General features: G+C 54.6%; 4 protein-coding genes across 4 annotated transcripts; 1 reads left to right on the top strand and 3 right to left on the bottom strand.

Annotated features, from left to right (window-relative positions):
* Positions 1-1,559: 1,559 nt before the first annotated feature.
* PG998_001860 (ubiquitin carboxyl-terminal hydrolase 19) lies at positions 1,560-3,513 on the top strand (the record flags this gene model as incomplete). Its single annotated transcript, XM_066868678.1, has 3 exons — positions 1,560-1,752; positions 1,804-2,300; positions 2,329-3,513. The coding sequence occupies 3 exons, from the start codon at positions 1,560-1,562 to the stop codon at positions 3,511-3,513; spliced, it is 1,875 nt and encodes a 624-aa protein (XP_066737093.1).
* Positions 3,514-3,879: 366 nt separating this feature from the next.
* PG998_001859 (bifunctional catalase-peroxidase cat2) lies at positions 3,880-6,135 on the bottom strand (the record flags this gene model as incomplete). The annotated part of the gene is made up of 1 exon (XM_066868677.1): positions 3,880-6,135. One exon carries the CDS (start codon positions 6,133-6,135, stop codon positions 3,880-3,882), a length of 2,256 nt encoding a protein of 751 aa, XP_066737092.1.
* A 1,669-nt stretch (positions 6,136-7,804) lies between these two features.
* PG998_001858 (uncharacterized protein) lies at positions 7,805-9,676 on the bottom strand (the record flags this gene model as incomplete). Its single annotated transcript, XM_066868676.1, has 2 exons — positions 7,805-9,422; positions 9,486-9,676. 2 exons carry the CDS (start codon positions 9,674-9,676, stop codon positions 7,805-7,807), a joined length of 1,809 nt encoding a protein of 602 aa, XP_066737091.1.
* Positions 9,677-10,490: 814 nt separating this feature from the next.
* PG998_001857 (uncharacterized protein) lies at positions 10,491-12,138 on the bottom strand (the record flags this gene model as incomplete). The annotated part of the gene is made up of 2 exons (XM_066868675.1): positions 10,491-10,622; positions 10,681-12,138. The coding sequence occupies 2 exons, from the start codon at positions 12,136-12,138 to the stop codon at positions 10,491-10,493; spliced, it is 1,590 nt and encodes a 529-aa protein (XP_066737090.1).
* Between the last annotated feature and the right edge of the window lie 2,168 nt (positions 12,139-14,306).

The following is a 14,306-nucleotide window of genomic DNA, read 5'->3' as shown; positions in this document are numbered from 1 at the left end:
TCAATGTGGTTTGGCTGCCAATTCAACTCTACCGTGGGCAGCGGCAGCAACCCGGCTGCGCGGCTGGAGCATCGCTGTCCTTCCGTCCTTCCAGTTCAGAGAGATCACTGGAGATAATAAATAGAGAGGCAGTAGTGGATGGCAGAAGGCCCAGTCCAGTAGTACATATGTAGGGAACTATTTATGGACTAGACACCATCGAAAACATGTGCCTCCAATAGATCCCTGCAGCTTGGTGCTTGGGGAATTCCTAGGCGGCAGACCTTAGGTACAACATGCACCTCGACTAGATTGATGGATATCAATGAGGTAAGTAAGTGCATGCCTCCCCTAGCTCCCCGAGTGTGTACTGGTTCTCCGGTTTTGTTTAGCTGGTTCGGAAGGGTCACCTGCGCTTTCGCTGACAAGCCATAAGGTTCTATTACAGGTACCTCCCTCCGTGAGTGATTGATCAACACTGCCCCTGTAGCCCTGCTCCCCTGCTCCCCTGCTTCCTTGACCTTAGCCTTGGCAACTGTGCTCTCCCAAAATGACAGTCAAAGCAACCGAAGCGACTCCGTGAACTTGGATCGGGCCCTCTGAACTACATCCCTCCATCCATCCATCATCAATAATCTTCTTGTTCCTGCGCTCCCCCCCTCAAGTGTGTGTTTGTATTCATATTCTGCTCAGCACCAGCAACCAACTCTCGACTTGGCCGTTCTTTTTGCTTTTACACTTCGTTTGTTATCGAAGCGTCTGTCTAGCCAACTCAACTCTATCCCACTTACCCGATCCCTCACTGCATCTGCATCACCAAATAACAACAGCACGCTCCCCGAACCACGCCCGTTGACCACGCCCACTTACCGCGTTGTTTTCCTCCGCCAATACGCTTATTGCGAGGGCCTCTCCGTGTTGAAAAAGAAAGAAAGAAAGAAAGAAAGAGGGATCAAGACCGAATACATCCTATTGTTGCAGCGTAGACTTCTACAGTTGATTTCGGCGTCTAACATCCTCGTGCTGTGTGCCACACAGTAACTCTACCACCCACCCTTCTACGTTCATACATTGCCCGCTGGCACCTTTCGAAGATTGAATATCAATCGCAGCCAAGAGACTACCAAACCGACGCTTACCTTGAACGATTCTTTAAATACGCTTGATCTACCTTGCCTCAAGGCCAACATCCTGGTTCGAACTTCGGTGGTTCTCATTGAATACTACCCGTGACTGCATACGAGTACATTTCGGACATTCGGCAGGCATCGTCGCTCAAGACCGTAGGGTCTTCTGCGATGAGGCAGAGGCGGCGGTCCTCATTCAAGGCTTCAGAGACTGACGTCGTATCAGTGATCACGAATTGAGGGGCTGCTTGCGACGTCTTCGGCAATCACAAAACCCTGCACCGCCGGATGGGCCTTTGACCACTTGGATACACGCCAGCTCAACGCTCTTGACTGACCACTGTGAAGTTTCTGGGCCACGCTATCCAAAAGAGCCATCGTCGACCACTGTACCCTGCCTGCCTGAATTACAAAGCCTGCAACTGAGATCTTTGGCTAGCACTGGGCTCGGGCATGGATTCTCGGTTCTCTATCTCTCGTGAAGAATTATATAGTGTGCAGATGGACGTGAAACAACTACATCTGGTGCAGAACAGCCATGCCGAGAGGCTTCACCGTCTTGAAAAGCGCCAGGCTGACGATGCTGCCTTGAAGTCTGTCTGGAACTCGCCCTTCCCCAGCGCTCTCGGTGGAACCCCGCAACATGGTTCGTATCCTCCCATACGCAAAGAAACCATGTCTGACCTAATATATGCAGGGCCCATGCAAATGCCTGCAAATGACTTGTTCGACGATTTCGAAGAGCAGGGTCAAAATTTGTTAGGTAGCCTGCATCTAGATGCGGAGGACGAACCGGCAAGACGGGGTGCGGCTTCTCGAGCCAATAGCGTCCGCTTCGACGAGAGTGCCTTGCAGAGCTCCAGTTGGGCACAGAATGGGCGACATTCAGGTGACTTCGGTCCCATTCGCCCTGGGAGCGGCATGGGAAATATGATGGAGCGGTCTCTTTCTCACAAGTCAGATGGACGACACAGCTCGGCCGGCCATTCCGTTCATTCCGTACATTCACATCACTCCATGGCCTCGGGCCACGCCAGCAGCCTCGGGCTCGACACCACATTTGCCACAACAGGAACCGACGAGGACTCCCCTGTTGGCGTACCCGAACTTCCTCCTGGCTTCATGTTTCTAGGCTCGGTGCCGTCTATTGTGCGTTGCTGGCTTACACCTAACTTTGCTCATGACACCCCTCCTGTACGCCGTTGTGTGCTCCGGCTCTCAGCACTCATCAGTGGAGTATTCTCTTGTGAGGGAGTTGGATCTCCTTGACGAGATACACCGTGATCTAGATGGTGTACAGCGTCTTCGACTCCCCGTGTACCTGGCCGAAGCCACAGTCACCCAGCCTACCTCGAGAGCCGCAAGCCCAGGACCTCAGATGCCAGAAGTACCCAGTCTGATGGCTAATTTCGAGGTTGTCGGTTCGGAACAAGTAGAGAGTGCAGAGGCCCGGAAGGGCATCCGGATCTTTGTTGGCAGTGAAAACTTGAGAGAGCACTCAGCCGATATCCTCTTGTCACAGAACCGTATGGTGTTGTATGGCACTGAGCGTGAGAAGTTGTCTGTGCCCTTTGTCCGGCCTGAGGACAATGGTGTTTTCAAGAACATCCGTACCCTGGCAGTGATTCCGGATAAGCCGAAACTGAACGCCACTGCACGGCCATTCGTTTTTGCCGAGCCCAAGCAAAGCGCCTCAGAGATTGGAATTTCAAACGATGCTGACAGGGATACCTCGACAGGGCCTGATTCGCAGGGACTGGCTTCTCCGTCTTCGGAAATGCCAAAGAAATCGGTCGGTTTCCCGGGCGTCAGTACAGCCTCGGAGAGTGGAACTGAAAGTGATCCCCAGGGTAAGGAGGTCGGCTCAAACCACGGTAGGCAATCAGAGGGGGCCAATGACAGCCAGTCGGAGTCTCATAGCGATAGCCTTCGGCGGGAGTCTACCGCAGGTGGTATCTGGTCCTCCTGGAGACAGGGCACCTCGGCCAACGGAAGCGATTCGAAGGAGAACATGCCACTGAGCGGCTACCAGCCACCGGGTCGAGCCAGAAATATGAAAGTCCTTAAACCGAGCAAGCCGAGTATGTCTACGTCAGCAAGGACCGGTGCTTCCTACGAGCCTCCCAGAACGAGTGGTGAACATCGCCGGAAGAGTCAACCGTTGGGAGAGGGCGCCTCGGCAGGCACGGTTCGTTGGAAGCCAGACCGGGCTGTTAGCATTAGTGGTCTCGATTCAAGGCAGATGGGGGCGGGAGCAGCAATGCCACGAGAGACCCGAGAGACCCGAGAGGCTCGAGAAGCTCGAAATGCGTCTGGTGCACCACGAACTGCGGCCAATCCAGTAGGAGGCGCTTCGGCATTTGCCTGGATGAGTCGGCCCAAGACACCTGCTACAGCAACAGACTAAGGTTTGGGGTGTCTGTCGTTTCAGTGAGGGATTCATATTGTCCCTACCAATGGGTTTTCATAATAAGTTATGGGCACTCCTATAACAGAACAAAGAAAATAAAAACTTGGCTGTAATGCAAGGCTAAGAAGCAATACGAAAACAAGATGATATGAATACGTGTCTATGGGTGCCTTCTAATGTGAGTGGATCAGATACTCGACGTGACGTGTTTCAAGCTGTATGTCCATGTGTTTCCATTCATTCTTATGAGCTACTTCGTCATTGCATTGACAGGTAACATGGTGGAAATCCCCCAATGGCTTGCAATAACATTACAGTTTCAAATGGTCAATCTCGGATAGAGGTACTTCTCTACAATTACACTTATTTCTTCTTCAAGTCGAAGCGATCGAGGTTCATGACCTTGTCCCAAGCAGCGACAAAGTCCTTCACAAACTTCTCGTTTCCGTCCGAGCTGCCGTAGATTTCAGCAAGGGCGCGGAGCTCTGCGTGCGATCCGAAAACGAGATCGGCGCGGGTGCCGGTCCACTTCTTCTGCCCGCTCTTGCGGTCAATGCCCTCGTAGACCTCCTTGTCGTTTCCTGAAGCCTTCCACGCTGTGTTCGTGTCGAGCAGGTTGACGAAGAAGTCGTTTGTCAGCTGGCCCGGACGGTTGGTGAGAACACCGTGAGACGAACCGTCGTAGTTGGTGTTCAGAGCGCGCATACCACCAACAAGGACCGTCATCTCAGGGGCAGTCAGGTTGAGCAGGTTGGCCCGGTCGACCAGAAACTCCTCGGCGCGGACACGGGACATGGATTTTCCGTAGTTGCGGAAGCCATCTGCTTGCGGCTCCAGGTGGCCGACCGAGGCAACATCGGTCTGTTCCTGCGAGGCGTCCATGCGGCCCGGTGCGAACGGAACGGTGATGTTGTGGCCTGCATCCTTTGCCGCCTTCTCTACGGCGGCACCACCTGCCAGTACGATGAGATCGGCAAGGGAGATCTTCTTGCCACTGCCGTTGAATTTACTTTGCACGCCTTCAAGAGCCTTGAGAACCTCGGCCAACTGTTGAGGGTTGTTGACTTTCCAGTTGCGCTGAGGCTCGAGCCGGACACGAGCACCATTGGCACCTCCGCGCTTGTCGCTTCCGCGGAAAGTGGAAGCCGAAGCCCAAGCGGTGGAGACAAACTTGGAAGGCTCGATGCCCGTAGCAAGGACTTCTTTCTTGAGGGCGGCAACGTCATTCGCATCGACGAGCGGGTGGTCGACAGCTGGGATGGGGTCTTGCCAGATCAATTCCTCCTTGGGAATCTCAGGTCCAAGGTAACGAGATCGCGGACCCAGGTCTCGGTGCAGCAGTTTGAACCAGGCGCGGGCGAAAACATCGGCCAGCTGGTCGGGGTTTTCGTAGAACCGACGGGAAATCTTCTCGTAAGCTGGGTCGTAGCGAAGCGCCAGATCAGTGGTGAGCATAGTCGGCTTGATTTTCTTGGAAGAGTCGAAAGCGTGGGGAACAACATCCCCAGCGTTCTTCGCAACCCACTGGTTAGCACCAGCCGGGCTCTTGGTGAGCTCCCATTCGTTCTCGAACAGGCTCGTGAAGTATCCGTTGCCCCACTTTGTGGGAGTAGTAGTCCACGTCACCTCGAGGCCACTGGTAATGGTATCAGGGCCCTTTCCGGAGTTGTATTGGTTGGCCCAGCCGAGACCTTGTTGCTCGAGGGGGGCGTCTTCGGGCTCCTTGCCGACGTTGTCTGAGCTGGCAGCACCGTGGGTCTTGCCGAAGGTGTGGCCGCCGGCAATAAGCGCCACTGTCTCCTCGTCATCCATAGCCATGCGTGCAAACGTGGTTCGGATGTCATGGGCGGAGGCAATGGGGTCAGGGTTGCCATCGGGTCCTTCGGGGTTCACATAGATGAGACCCATGTGAGCAGCCGCCAGCGGCTCCTCAAGCTGGCGAGGCTCCGAGTGCGACTTTGCCTTGCTCTCTGCTTTCATGGACTCGTCGCCATCGACGACGCCAGATTTTGATACACCTTGAACGCCATCGGCGTAGCGTGTCTCGTTACCCAGCCACGTCATCTCACGGCCCCAGTACACCGACTCGTCAGCCTCATAGGTGTCCGGGCGACCTCCGGCAAAGCCGAAGGTCTTGAAGCCCATGGACTCGAGGGCGACGTTGCCGGTCAGGAGCAGAAGGTCTGCCCAAGAAATCTTGTTGCCGTACTTCTGCTTGATGGGCCACAGCAATCGGCGTGCCTTATCCAGACTGACGTTGTCAGGCCAGCTGTTGAGGGGCGCAAAACGCTGCTGGCCGCCACCGCCACCGCCCCGCCCGTCGTAGACGCGATAGGTACCGGCGCTGTGCCATGCCATGCGGATGAAGAGACCACCATAATGGCCAAAGTCGGCAGGCCACCAGTCCTGTGAGTCGGTCATCAAGGCCTCGAGGTCCTTCTTGACAGCATTGTAGTCCAAGCTCTTGAAGGCTTCGGCATAGTCGAAGTCCTTGCCCAAGGGGTCGGACTTGTCGGTGTTCTGACGCAGGATGTTGAGCTTCAGCTGCTCGGGCCACCAGTCACGGTTCTTGGTGCCGCCGCCGCCAACATTGCTCTTAATGGGGCACTGGCCAGACATGGTTTTGGAAGAGTACAGCTTTGTCGAATGGATTGGATTGTGTAAGGGTCGTGCCTGTCGGAAAGGTAGGTGGGAGGAAGGGAGGATTGCAGAGAGAATAGGAGGGAGGGAGAGAGATGGGAAGCCGGCGGGGGGCCGAGACTAAATACATCTGGACGGTTCTACCTGGCTGTAGGGAGCATACCGAAACAGCTAAAGAATACCCTTTCTGGCCGGCAAAGGAGTGTATCAAGTAATGCACATGAATGGCCGTTGCGGGGTTGGTCCAACGCAAACCGTACTCTTACATGAGTGGCGGGATGGGGGGAGGGGAGTGCGCAGAAGGGTGCGGACGCGGGTTGATTCACCTTCACTACTGGGACCGTTTCGTCACGCGGGGTAGAGCTTGCCTGTCTTTTCTATCTTGGGTTGAGTCGAGTAAGGTTCGGGTTATTGACTGGTGATACCTGCGACGGCCAGTACACATGTACATACGCGAACGTACCCCTTACATTGGATGCAGCCATGCTGGAGTTCCAATTGCATTGCGCGCCGCAGACGCTCGTGCTCGGGGCCTTGTTGAACATACGTAGCAGTAGCAGTAGTCGGTATAAACATGCCTGGATTGATGTTTGACGTCTCTATACATATACGTAGTTGTATTATCCGATATGGACGAGGAGGTGGGAGGTGGGAGGTGGGAGGTTCACGTCGAAACGCCGCCAATAGCCAATAGGAACCACGGCAATTCAAACGCCCCCGCCTTCCGCCTGGCCCATCTCGACCCCGCGGGATCTCAGGAATTACCACCACTTTGTAATGGACCCAGTGGAGCCCAGATTCCTGCCCAGATTTATGCCCAGACACCGGATACTAATATTCAGTGCTGGTGGACCAGAAGACGTCGGCTGATTCGTATGCAATAGGCAACAACAACAACTCATGCAGGTTACGGCAGCGGTCTCGGCTCGTTTCACCAACCCATCCGTTGACGAGTCGCTCGCGTTTGGCGTGTCGTCGTCAACGTCAACGATATTGCCGATGCTGGCAGCTGGAGGGAAAGGGCGACCAAGCCCGAGATTAGCGCCACCCACCACCCTCTCTTTTCTCTTTTGACAAATAGGAGTACACCCTGCACTACTACCACATGCTCCCCGTCGGTTTACGGCTGGCCTGGGGCAACGGGCTCTGCACTCAGGCCAGAACTCAAGCATCGAACCAATCGGCATTTGTACCTTGGCCGCAATGAGTGCTTCATTGGCATGACCGTGATCCTGACAGCCTGACGCCTGAGGTAGGAGGGGGAGGAGGGGCAACCCGTAGCCCGATCAATACCCACCACTCCCGCAACCGAAGAACCATCCATCCTCCACCCAACATCCACCACCCGCTTCTCCCCGCCTGTCACCCGAGTGGACCCTGACGATTCGTCTTCAATGCCATATCGTAAGCATGTCTCGTCTAGTCGTCTTCTGGAGGACGCTGACTCAAGGCACGGGTGACGGGTGCTCTCAACATGCGAAACTCTTTCTGTAATAATCATTCTGGTATTGAAGCTATTTGTCTATCCCTGTCAACTTGTACCAGACCGCCGAAAAAAAAAGAACCTTGGGATGCTCATACTACCTCCCCTGCTAACCGATTACGCAGCAATCCTATTCACGTAATAGTTCAACACAAGAGGCGTAAATCATGTTGCGTCCCGGGTGAAAAGTTTTCGCAACTCCACCTGCAGACTACTCTTCCTCTTTGTCTTCAGCTGCTTCCCATTGTTGGCGCCCGCAATATCTTCTCGTCCGTCGTCATCCCCATCGGCGTCGACCATCTGCCGACCGTGAATCATGTCGTCGAATTCCTCTCTCTCCACCCTCCTCCCCCTTTTCCGACCCGCGACGCCGATGCTCGGGCTGGTGTCCGTGACGTCTCTGCCTCGGCCTCTGCCCCTGGCCCCCGAGCTGCGGGAAGACGAACCGGTAGCCGTGGTCGGCCGGTAGAGCGTCAGATACTCTTTGCTCTGTGGCGGCGGCGTCCGTGATCGGGCTACGATGCGCTGAAGTCCGGAGATGACGGCCTCGGCGAGCGGGGAAGACGAGCGGCTCAGGAGGTTTCCGATGGGTGTCCGTGAGCGGCTGCCGCTGCGTGGGCTGTCTTCCTTGTCGCCGTTGCCGGTACCGGCGCTGAAGCCGATGTTTGGTTCGGAACTTGGAGTTGCGACTCGTCTGGACAACGGCGGTGTCACGGTCCCTGGGGAAGGGAGTTGGTAGTTCACGGCAGTGGTGGGCCCGTTGTCGCCATGAATGATAGAATCACGCGTTCGTGACATCTGCGATGAAATATACGAGCCTGGGTGCTCCTCTTGTACGGTTTGTGCGGTCTGCCTGCGAGGATAATCGATGAATGAAGGCCCTTCAGATACCGTTTGTGCTATAACGCGCGAAGATGGACGCTTCAAGGGCGGGGAAGTCACAAAGGAGGTTTTGTGTGTTGGTATTGTAAGGGATACCTGGAGGGTATCTTCCTTTATCAGCTCCCACCCTTTCCTTCCTGAAATCCGCGTATGCCAGGGATGCAAACGCCTTGGCGGTGTTCGGGTTCGAGGTGGAGGCGGGGATGGAGTCGTAGGACACACGATTCTGGATAGTTCGGGCGGGGTGGGAGCTCTGGCAGATACCGATGTTACGTCCGGGAAATGGTCGTCCAAGATAGAGACCGGACGGGACTTCGCATGACGTCGCACACGGTCCTGGGGAGATGATCGCTGCATCCATCGGGGGATGGGCTTTGTAGGACTCGGTTTGAAGGCTGGCTCGCCCATCGGGTCGAGGATTGATATGTAGATTGTCGAGTCGAGCGGCACGACACAGTTGCCTTGATCACTGCCGGTGGAATTTACTGATCCAGCACCGTCTTCCGCGTTGATTCTTTTGGATCTCGGCCGTGTGCGAATACTCGCGGGCTCCTCGGAGACTCTGGCCATCTTGCTGGGCACCCTTCTGATCTGGCCCGTCACGGAGCGACTGATGGTGCCCTCTTTCCTTTCCCACCTATTCCTGTTCAGTCCCCCGTCGGTCTTGTCCGTCCGCCGCAACGCCCTTTGCACAACCGCCCTGCGGTCGAGCGAGTCCATCTCGACCTCGACGACACAGTTGGCGCAGAGGGGGATATCGAGGATCTCCTTGGCCTTATAATGCTCCACATCCCAAATATCCCGGCCCTCTTCGCCTAATTGTCCCTCCCTATCGTTTTCGTCGTCGTCATTATCATCACGAAACAGCTCCTCGACTCGCCTACCCTGGGTGACCCGCCGGCTCCCGCACAAGAGACAGCCGTAGCAAGCGCGGTGCCAGAAGCACTACCCGAGGCTGACGCACTCATCGCCGCGGCACACGATCTCGCCGCACACCCAGCAGATGGCCAGGTCGATGATGGCGTCGTAGCACGCCTCGCAGGTGAGGCGCGCGGCGCGGCCCAAGACATGAGGCGGCCCCCGCGAGAGGTGCCAGCAGAATGTGCAGGTGAAGAGGTGCGGATGGGAAGGTCTAGTTCTCCGGGACTGCGGCATGGCGGTATACAGCAGCCGGTGATGGACGATGGAGCCGAGGGAGTGAGGCTTTGCAACTCCCGAGTTCTCCAACCCAAAGACAAGGGAATGGAACTAAAACCAAACGAATGCCAACAAAGAAGCCCAAAGTGGCAATTGCACCCTGTGATTTCACCCCAACTATGGAAACGAATGATGCTTATATGAGTGATACTTATATGCAATTTCAATATGACGATGGCAGGCTTGGAGACGTAGGTTTCGGCGGGCTGGATAAAGTACGTTTCCCATTTAAAAGAAGCGACTGACTGCCCCGAGGTCAACAACAGCGATATGCAAAAGTATGCAGAAGGTGCCTTGTCCACATCACTCCGATTATGTAACATTTCAAGCAACCTAACAATGATTGTACGTACATACATGCTTGTACCAACTAGTGATCAATCGAGTGGTAGGTTCTTTCTTCCTCTTTTTCTTTTCTTTATTTCACCGAGAGGTTTGCTATGCTGTTGCCATCTATTTCTAGCCCCTGGTCCAATGAATGAATCCAATGCGCAGACACGCGAGTCTGTCACCAACAATGAAGCAAGGAAAACCGAAGACGCCTCGCCATGCGCATAAGCAGCAGGTGCTACCAAGTACATACATGAAAATGAAAATGATTAGGACCTAGTCAAATGAAGAAAGATCGGTTGATAGGCTCTTATGAGCTATTGGGGTAAAGGTTGGGGTATCATCATGAATCGTACGAACGTAGTATGATAGTAGCATTAAAACAATAAGAAGAACGGAAGAAAACGAAATGGGATGTGGGGTTGGCTTGTGACAAGAGACATCACGGCTGAGCATCGCCAGTACCTTCAGGCATGACGGCCGCTTCTGGTTCAACCGGCAAACCAGACCGCGAGTTTGGTTGACTGGCAGTGATGGCAGGAGCAATTTCTGGATCGGGAATTTGGATGTCAAGCTGATTGAAAGGTCAGTAACAGGCGCGAACACAGTCTCTTGAAGTTGGCACAACTTACATTCATGTACCCAGTTCTCCGTAAAGAGACAATCTTGGGTGCCAACGCTGAATCTTCAGTACCAACGGCTTTTTCCATCTCGATATTCCATTTCTCGATCCAGGTCTCAAGAGTCTTAAGTCGGGATTTGGTGTAGGTAAGACCCAGGTCATCCCAAATCCACCCGGTTACCAGGCCCATAACGCCATCGACAATGTTACGCCAGTAGTAAGGATTAAATATAGGTACCAATTCGTGATTCAGCTTCTCGATGACGCGGCGGAACTCTTGTTCTGAGATGCCGGCAGGATCGAGAATCTCGGGATACAGGTTGGAAAAGGTCGGGGCGAGGTCGCCTTCCAGTAACCAATCCCTCCTGATTCGGATGATGCGCGTCGCGGCATATTCGGGAGAGTCCATGGGAACATGGGGATTCAGGTGAGGAAAGCAAGGGTGCTGTGGCCCCCATTCCTCTCCCATGTCAGGCTGATCGGGGTCGCCCATGATGGAAGAATCAGTAGAAGAAATGGGTGACCCAAGACCGTCTGGCAATGAGAGATTGTCATGGCTCTGTCGCGGGGCCAGCGAGGCCGGTCCTCGTTCCAGGTCTTTGGAAAATGACCGTCCCGCTCCTTCGGTATCTGATGGCGCCATGATAGCTTTGCCTTTGCCTTTATCGACCTGATGACGGTCTTCCTGCCGGTCCTGGCGAACCAAGCCGAAACTGAGGGCTCGAGCGCGGGATGTCACGCTCTGGCCGCGTTTCCGGAGCCCGCTGACCTTGGGCTTGCTGTCTGCTTGAGGCCGTTGAAAAGAAGGGCCGGCCTCAGCTTCCTCGGCGGGAGGCGAATGTAGCCCTGGCTTTCCGTCGTAGGAATGGCGTAGTGACCTGGGTAAGCTGATGCGATGATCGCCGCTGGCTCGTCCTTCGATTTGAAGACTAGCGCGTGTCGCGGCCGGATGTTTGTTTTGTCGCTGCTGTGGCAGAGTGAGCAGCGGGTAGTCACCTGCCCCTGTGTCGCAAGGGTCCCTCGGGCCCGCGGTTTCGTTTACGATGGGATGGTGAAGCGGAACGTTCGGGGGCGGTGGAGTCGAGGCGCGACGTGTTCGTGACGATTGTTTCCGCGGAGGTGGTCTCGGAGTTGAATTAGTGGGATTCCACAAACGGGCAGCAGCTGGGCGCCCAATTAAACGTTGCTGGCGTAGAGGCTGGATTGTTGACTCTGCGGTGTACAAGGAAGCCTGCAGGAGGTTATTTTCGGGGGTGGAAGGGTGTCCTTGCCAAGAGGTTTCTGCGCGGTGGTTGGCGCGGAGCGGGCTGCTGTGGTTCCTGTGGATGATCTTGGTCGGTGGGGATAGCTTGTTCTTCGGCAGTGAGGTTGGTATTAATCGGTTCGGGAGAGGGGTTGTATTCATCGGCTTCTCCACGTAAATGTTGTGGCTGTTGTTGTTGTTGTTGTTGTTGTTGCCTTCGTACATCTAGGGTGGGCGGTGACAAACTCGTTGATGGAAGGTCGGCGTGCGAAGCCGTTTCAAAAGTCTAGTGGCAGCGGCCGAGCAGGCGGCCAGATGAGAAAACACACGAACACGGCGGCGCCTTTGCTGGCGTGCGTGTCGGGCTTGGGGGATGTTTAGACGCAATTGATGAAATGAAGTTGTCGTTATTAAATTCTGGGCGACTGGGCTGGGAAAATTGTCGGACAAGCCGCAAAGACGACCACCGATGTGGCTCCGGCGCTTGTTGCGTGGGTGAGTCGATGATGAGACCCAAAGCGTGTAGTCTTGACGCAAAACCGGTGTTGTCGGTGTTGAGAGCAGGTTATCGCAGGCCTCGAACTGGGTGAGGGTTAGAGAGCAAATCGCTCCTGGTTGACCTGGCGGTTCTGGTTGGATGGTCAATTGGGAAGGTGTCGTGGTAGTAGAACCGGCAGTCAGGGGTCGTGAGATGCTCCTGCACCTGCTAGCCAAATGCAGCATAATGTTAGGCACTTGGGAAATTACCTAGTCGCTTTCACGACCCAGAGAGGACCACTGCGAATGGTGTTTTTCCCCCTTCGCCTTGAACCATTCGTCCAGGAACCTGGTTTATAACGATCAAGCCGATAAGGCGGCCGGCAATCAATCAGTCGCTCAATAGTACCCAATGAAGGGTTTTCAAAGGACTCGATTGATGGTGTGTCGTCAGTTGGTTGGGTTCTTTTCTTTCTCCCTTCACTGATGATTTCAGTTTGGTGTCCACTGTTTCACCCACCCGGCTTTTCCGCTCACGATAGGGCTATCGGCTTTTCTAGCCTCACTGACACGCACCACCCACGCTAGGAAGAACAGGTAGCCAGTGAGACCAGGAAGAACCGTTGACGTCTGCAGTGTGTTGAGTTTCGGACCTCCCAGTCCTATGTAGGGCGATGGCTCTCTTCAGTTGGGAGTCCAAGAATGGCTGGTCGGATACATGTGCGTTACGACGGGGTGTCTTTGAAGTGACACTTGGTCAGTCGTTTGTTGCTGCTGGGCTGCGATGGTAGCCTATACATAGACGATTCAGGTCTGACGGCTGCAGCCTCTTGTTTCTGAGTCCAGGGTCCAGTAGGCATCGTCCAGAACGTCTGGTTTGCTCGGCTCTGCGCGCACGTCTCGTATAAGTAGGTCCTGGTGTTTCCTCCGACAACTACTCGCCGACCTAAGACATCATTCCCAAGCCCGGAAATGTCACTAGAAACAAGGCTTTAAATTACATATCTATTGCTTCCGTTCCCTGCTTCTTTCTGTTCCCGGGGCCGTCCACACACGCGCTCAGCTCAGCTGAAGCGCCCGGCCGCGAGGTGGCCAGGGTTGGCCCCTGCCACTTGCCATGTTTGAGTAGCAGTAGCAGCCTGATGGTGGATCGATATCAAAAATGATCTTTCTTTCGGTTCCTACAAGTCAGGTACCAACTAGCCAATACCACTGTACGCGACCCCAAGCACCACCCAAGAGACCCGAGTAAGTGGTTGGGGAGATGCGACTGGATCAGGAACCACTCAAGCCGCATCCACCTACAAGCTTGCAAGGTGCATGTCACGATTACTTAAGCCAACACCAACACTGCTCCATGCCGTTTGCCACGGATCAATAGCAGCCAGGCAGCCAACCCCAGCAGCCACTTGGTCAAGACTCAGCTTCACCTCACCTCTGGAATGATTCGTATGGTTGTAGCGACAGCCAGAAACTTAGTTTCCTTTCTTTCTCGGGTATCAGGTAATTATTTGGCAAGAAGGCAAGCTGATTGATGCTACGTTGCTAGCTACCCGCTTTCGGTCATCTCCTACGCCTCATCACGTCTGTGCATCATCCGCATAAACAGGCAATCAAGGAAACCCATTTGCCACAAGTCATTGCGGCCGTTTCAATATGCATACCCACTGCGTGCCGCATTGTCCCCTCTGTAAAGTGGTATACATGCTAAAAGTAGACACGGCATGAACCACGCCATGTCAATGCCCCTCTCGGCCATGACATCTCACGATAGACTGTTTGCACAGCAGCGGCGTGCAAGACTCTTTAGGCATGGCATGGTTCATAATGCCTCCGTTTGTGCTACCATGGTAGTGTAAACCCGGTTTGCTTTATTTGCGTTTGACGTATCATCGTGCAGCAACACGCCCTGTTGG

This window comes from Apiospora kogelbergensis (assembly GCF_038363985.1).
Source record: "Apiospora kogelbergensis strain CBS 113332 chromosome Unknown utg000001l_segment0_segment0, whole genome shotgun sequence".
Taxonomy (NCBI): Eukaryota; Fungi; Ascomycota; class Sordariomycetes; order Amphisphaeriales; family Apiosporaceae; genus Apiospora; species Apiospora kogelbergensis.
This window is presented reverse-complemented; position numbering and strand designations above follow the sequence as displayed.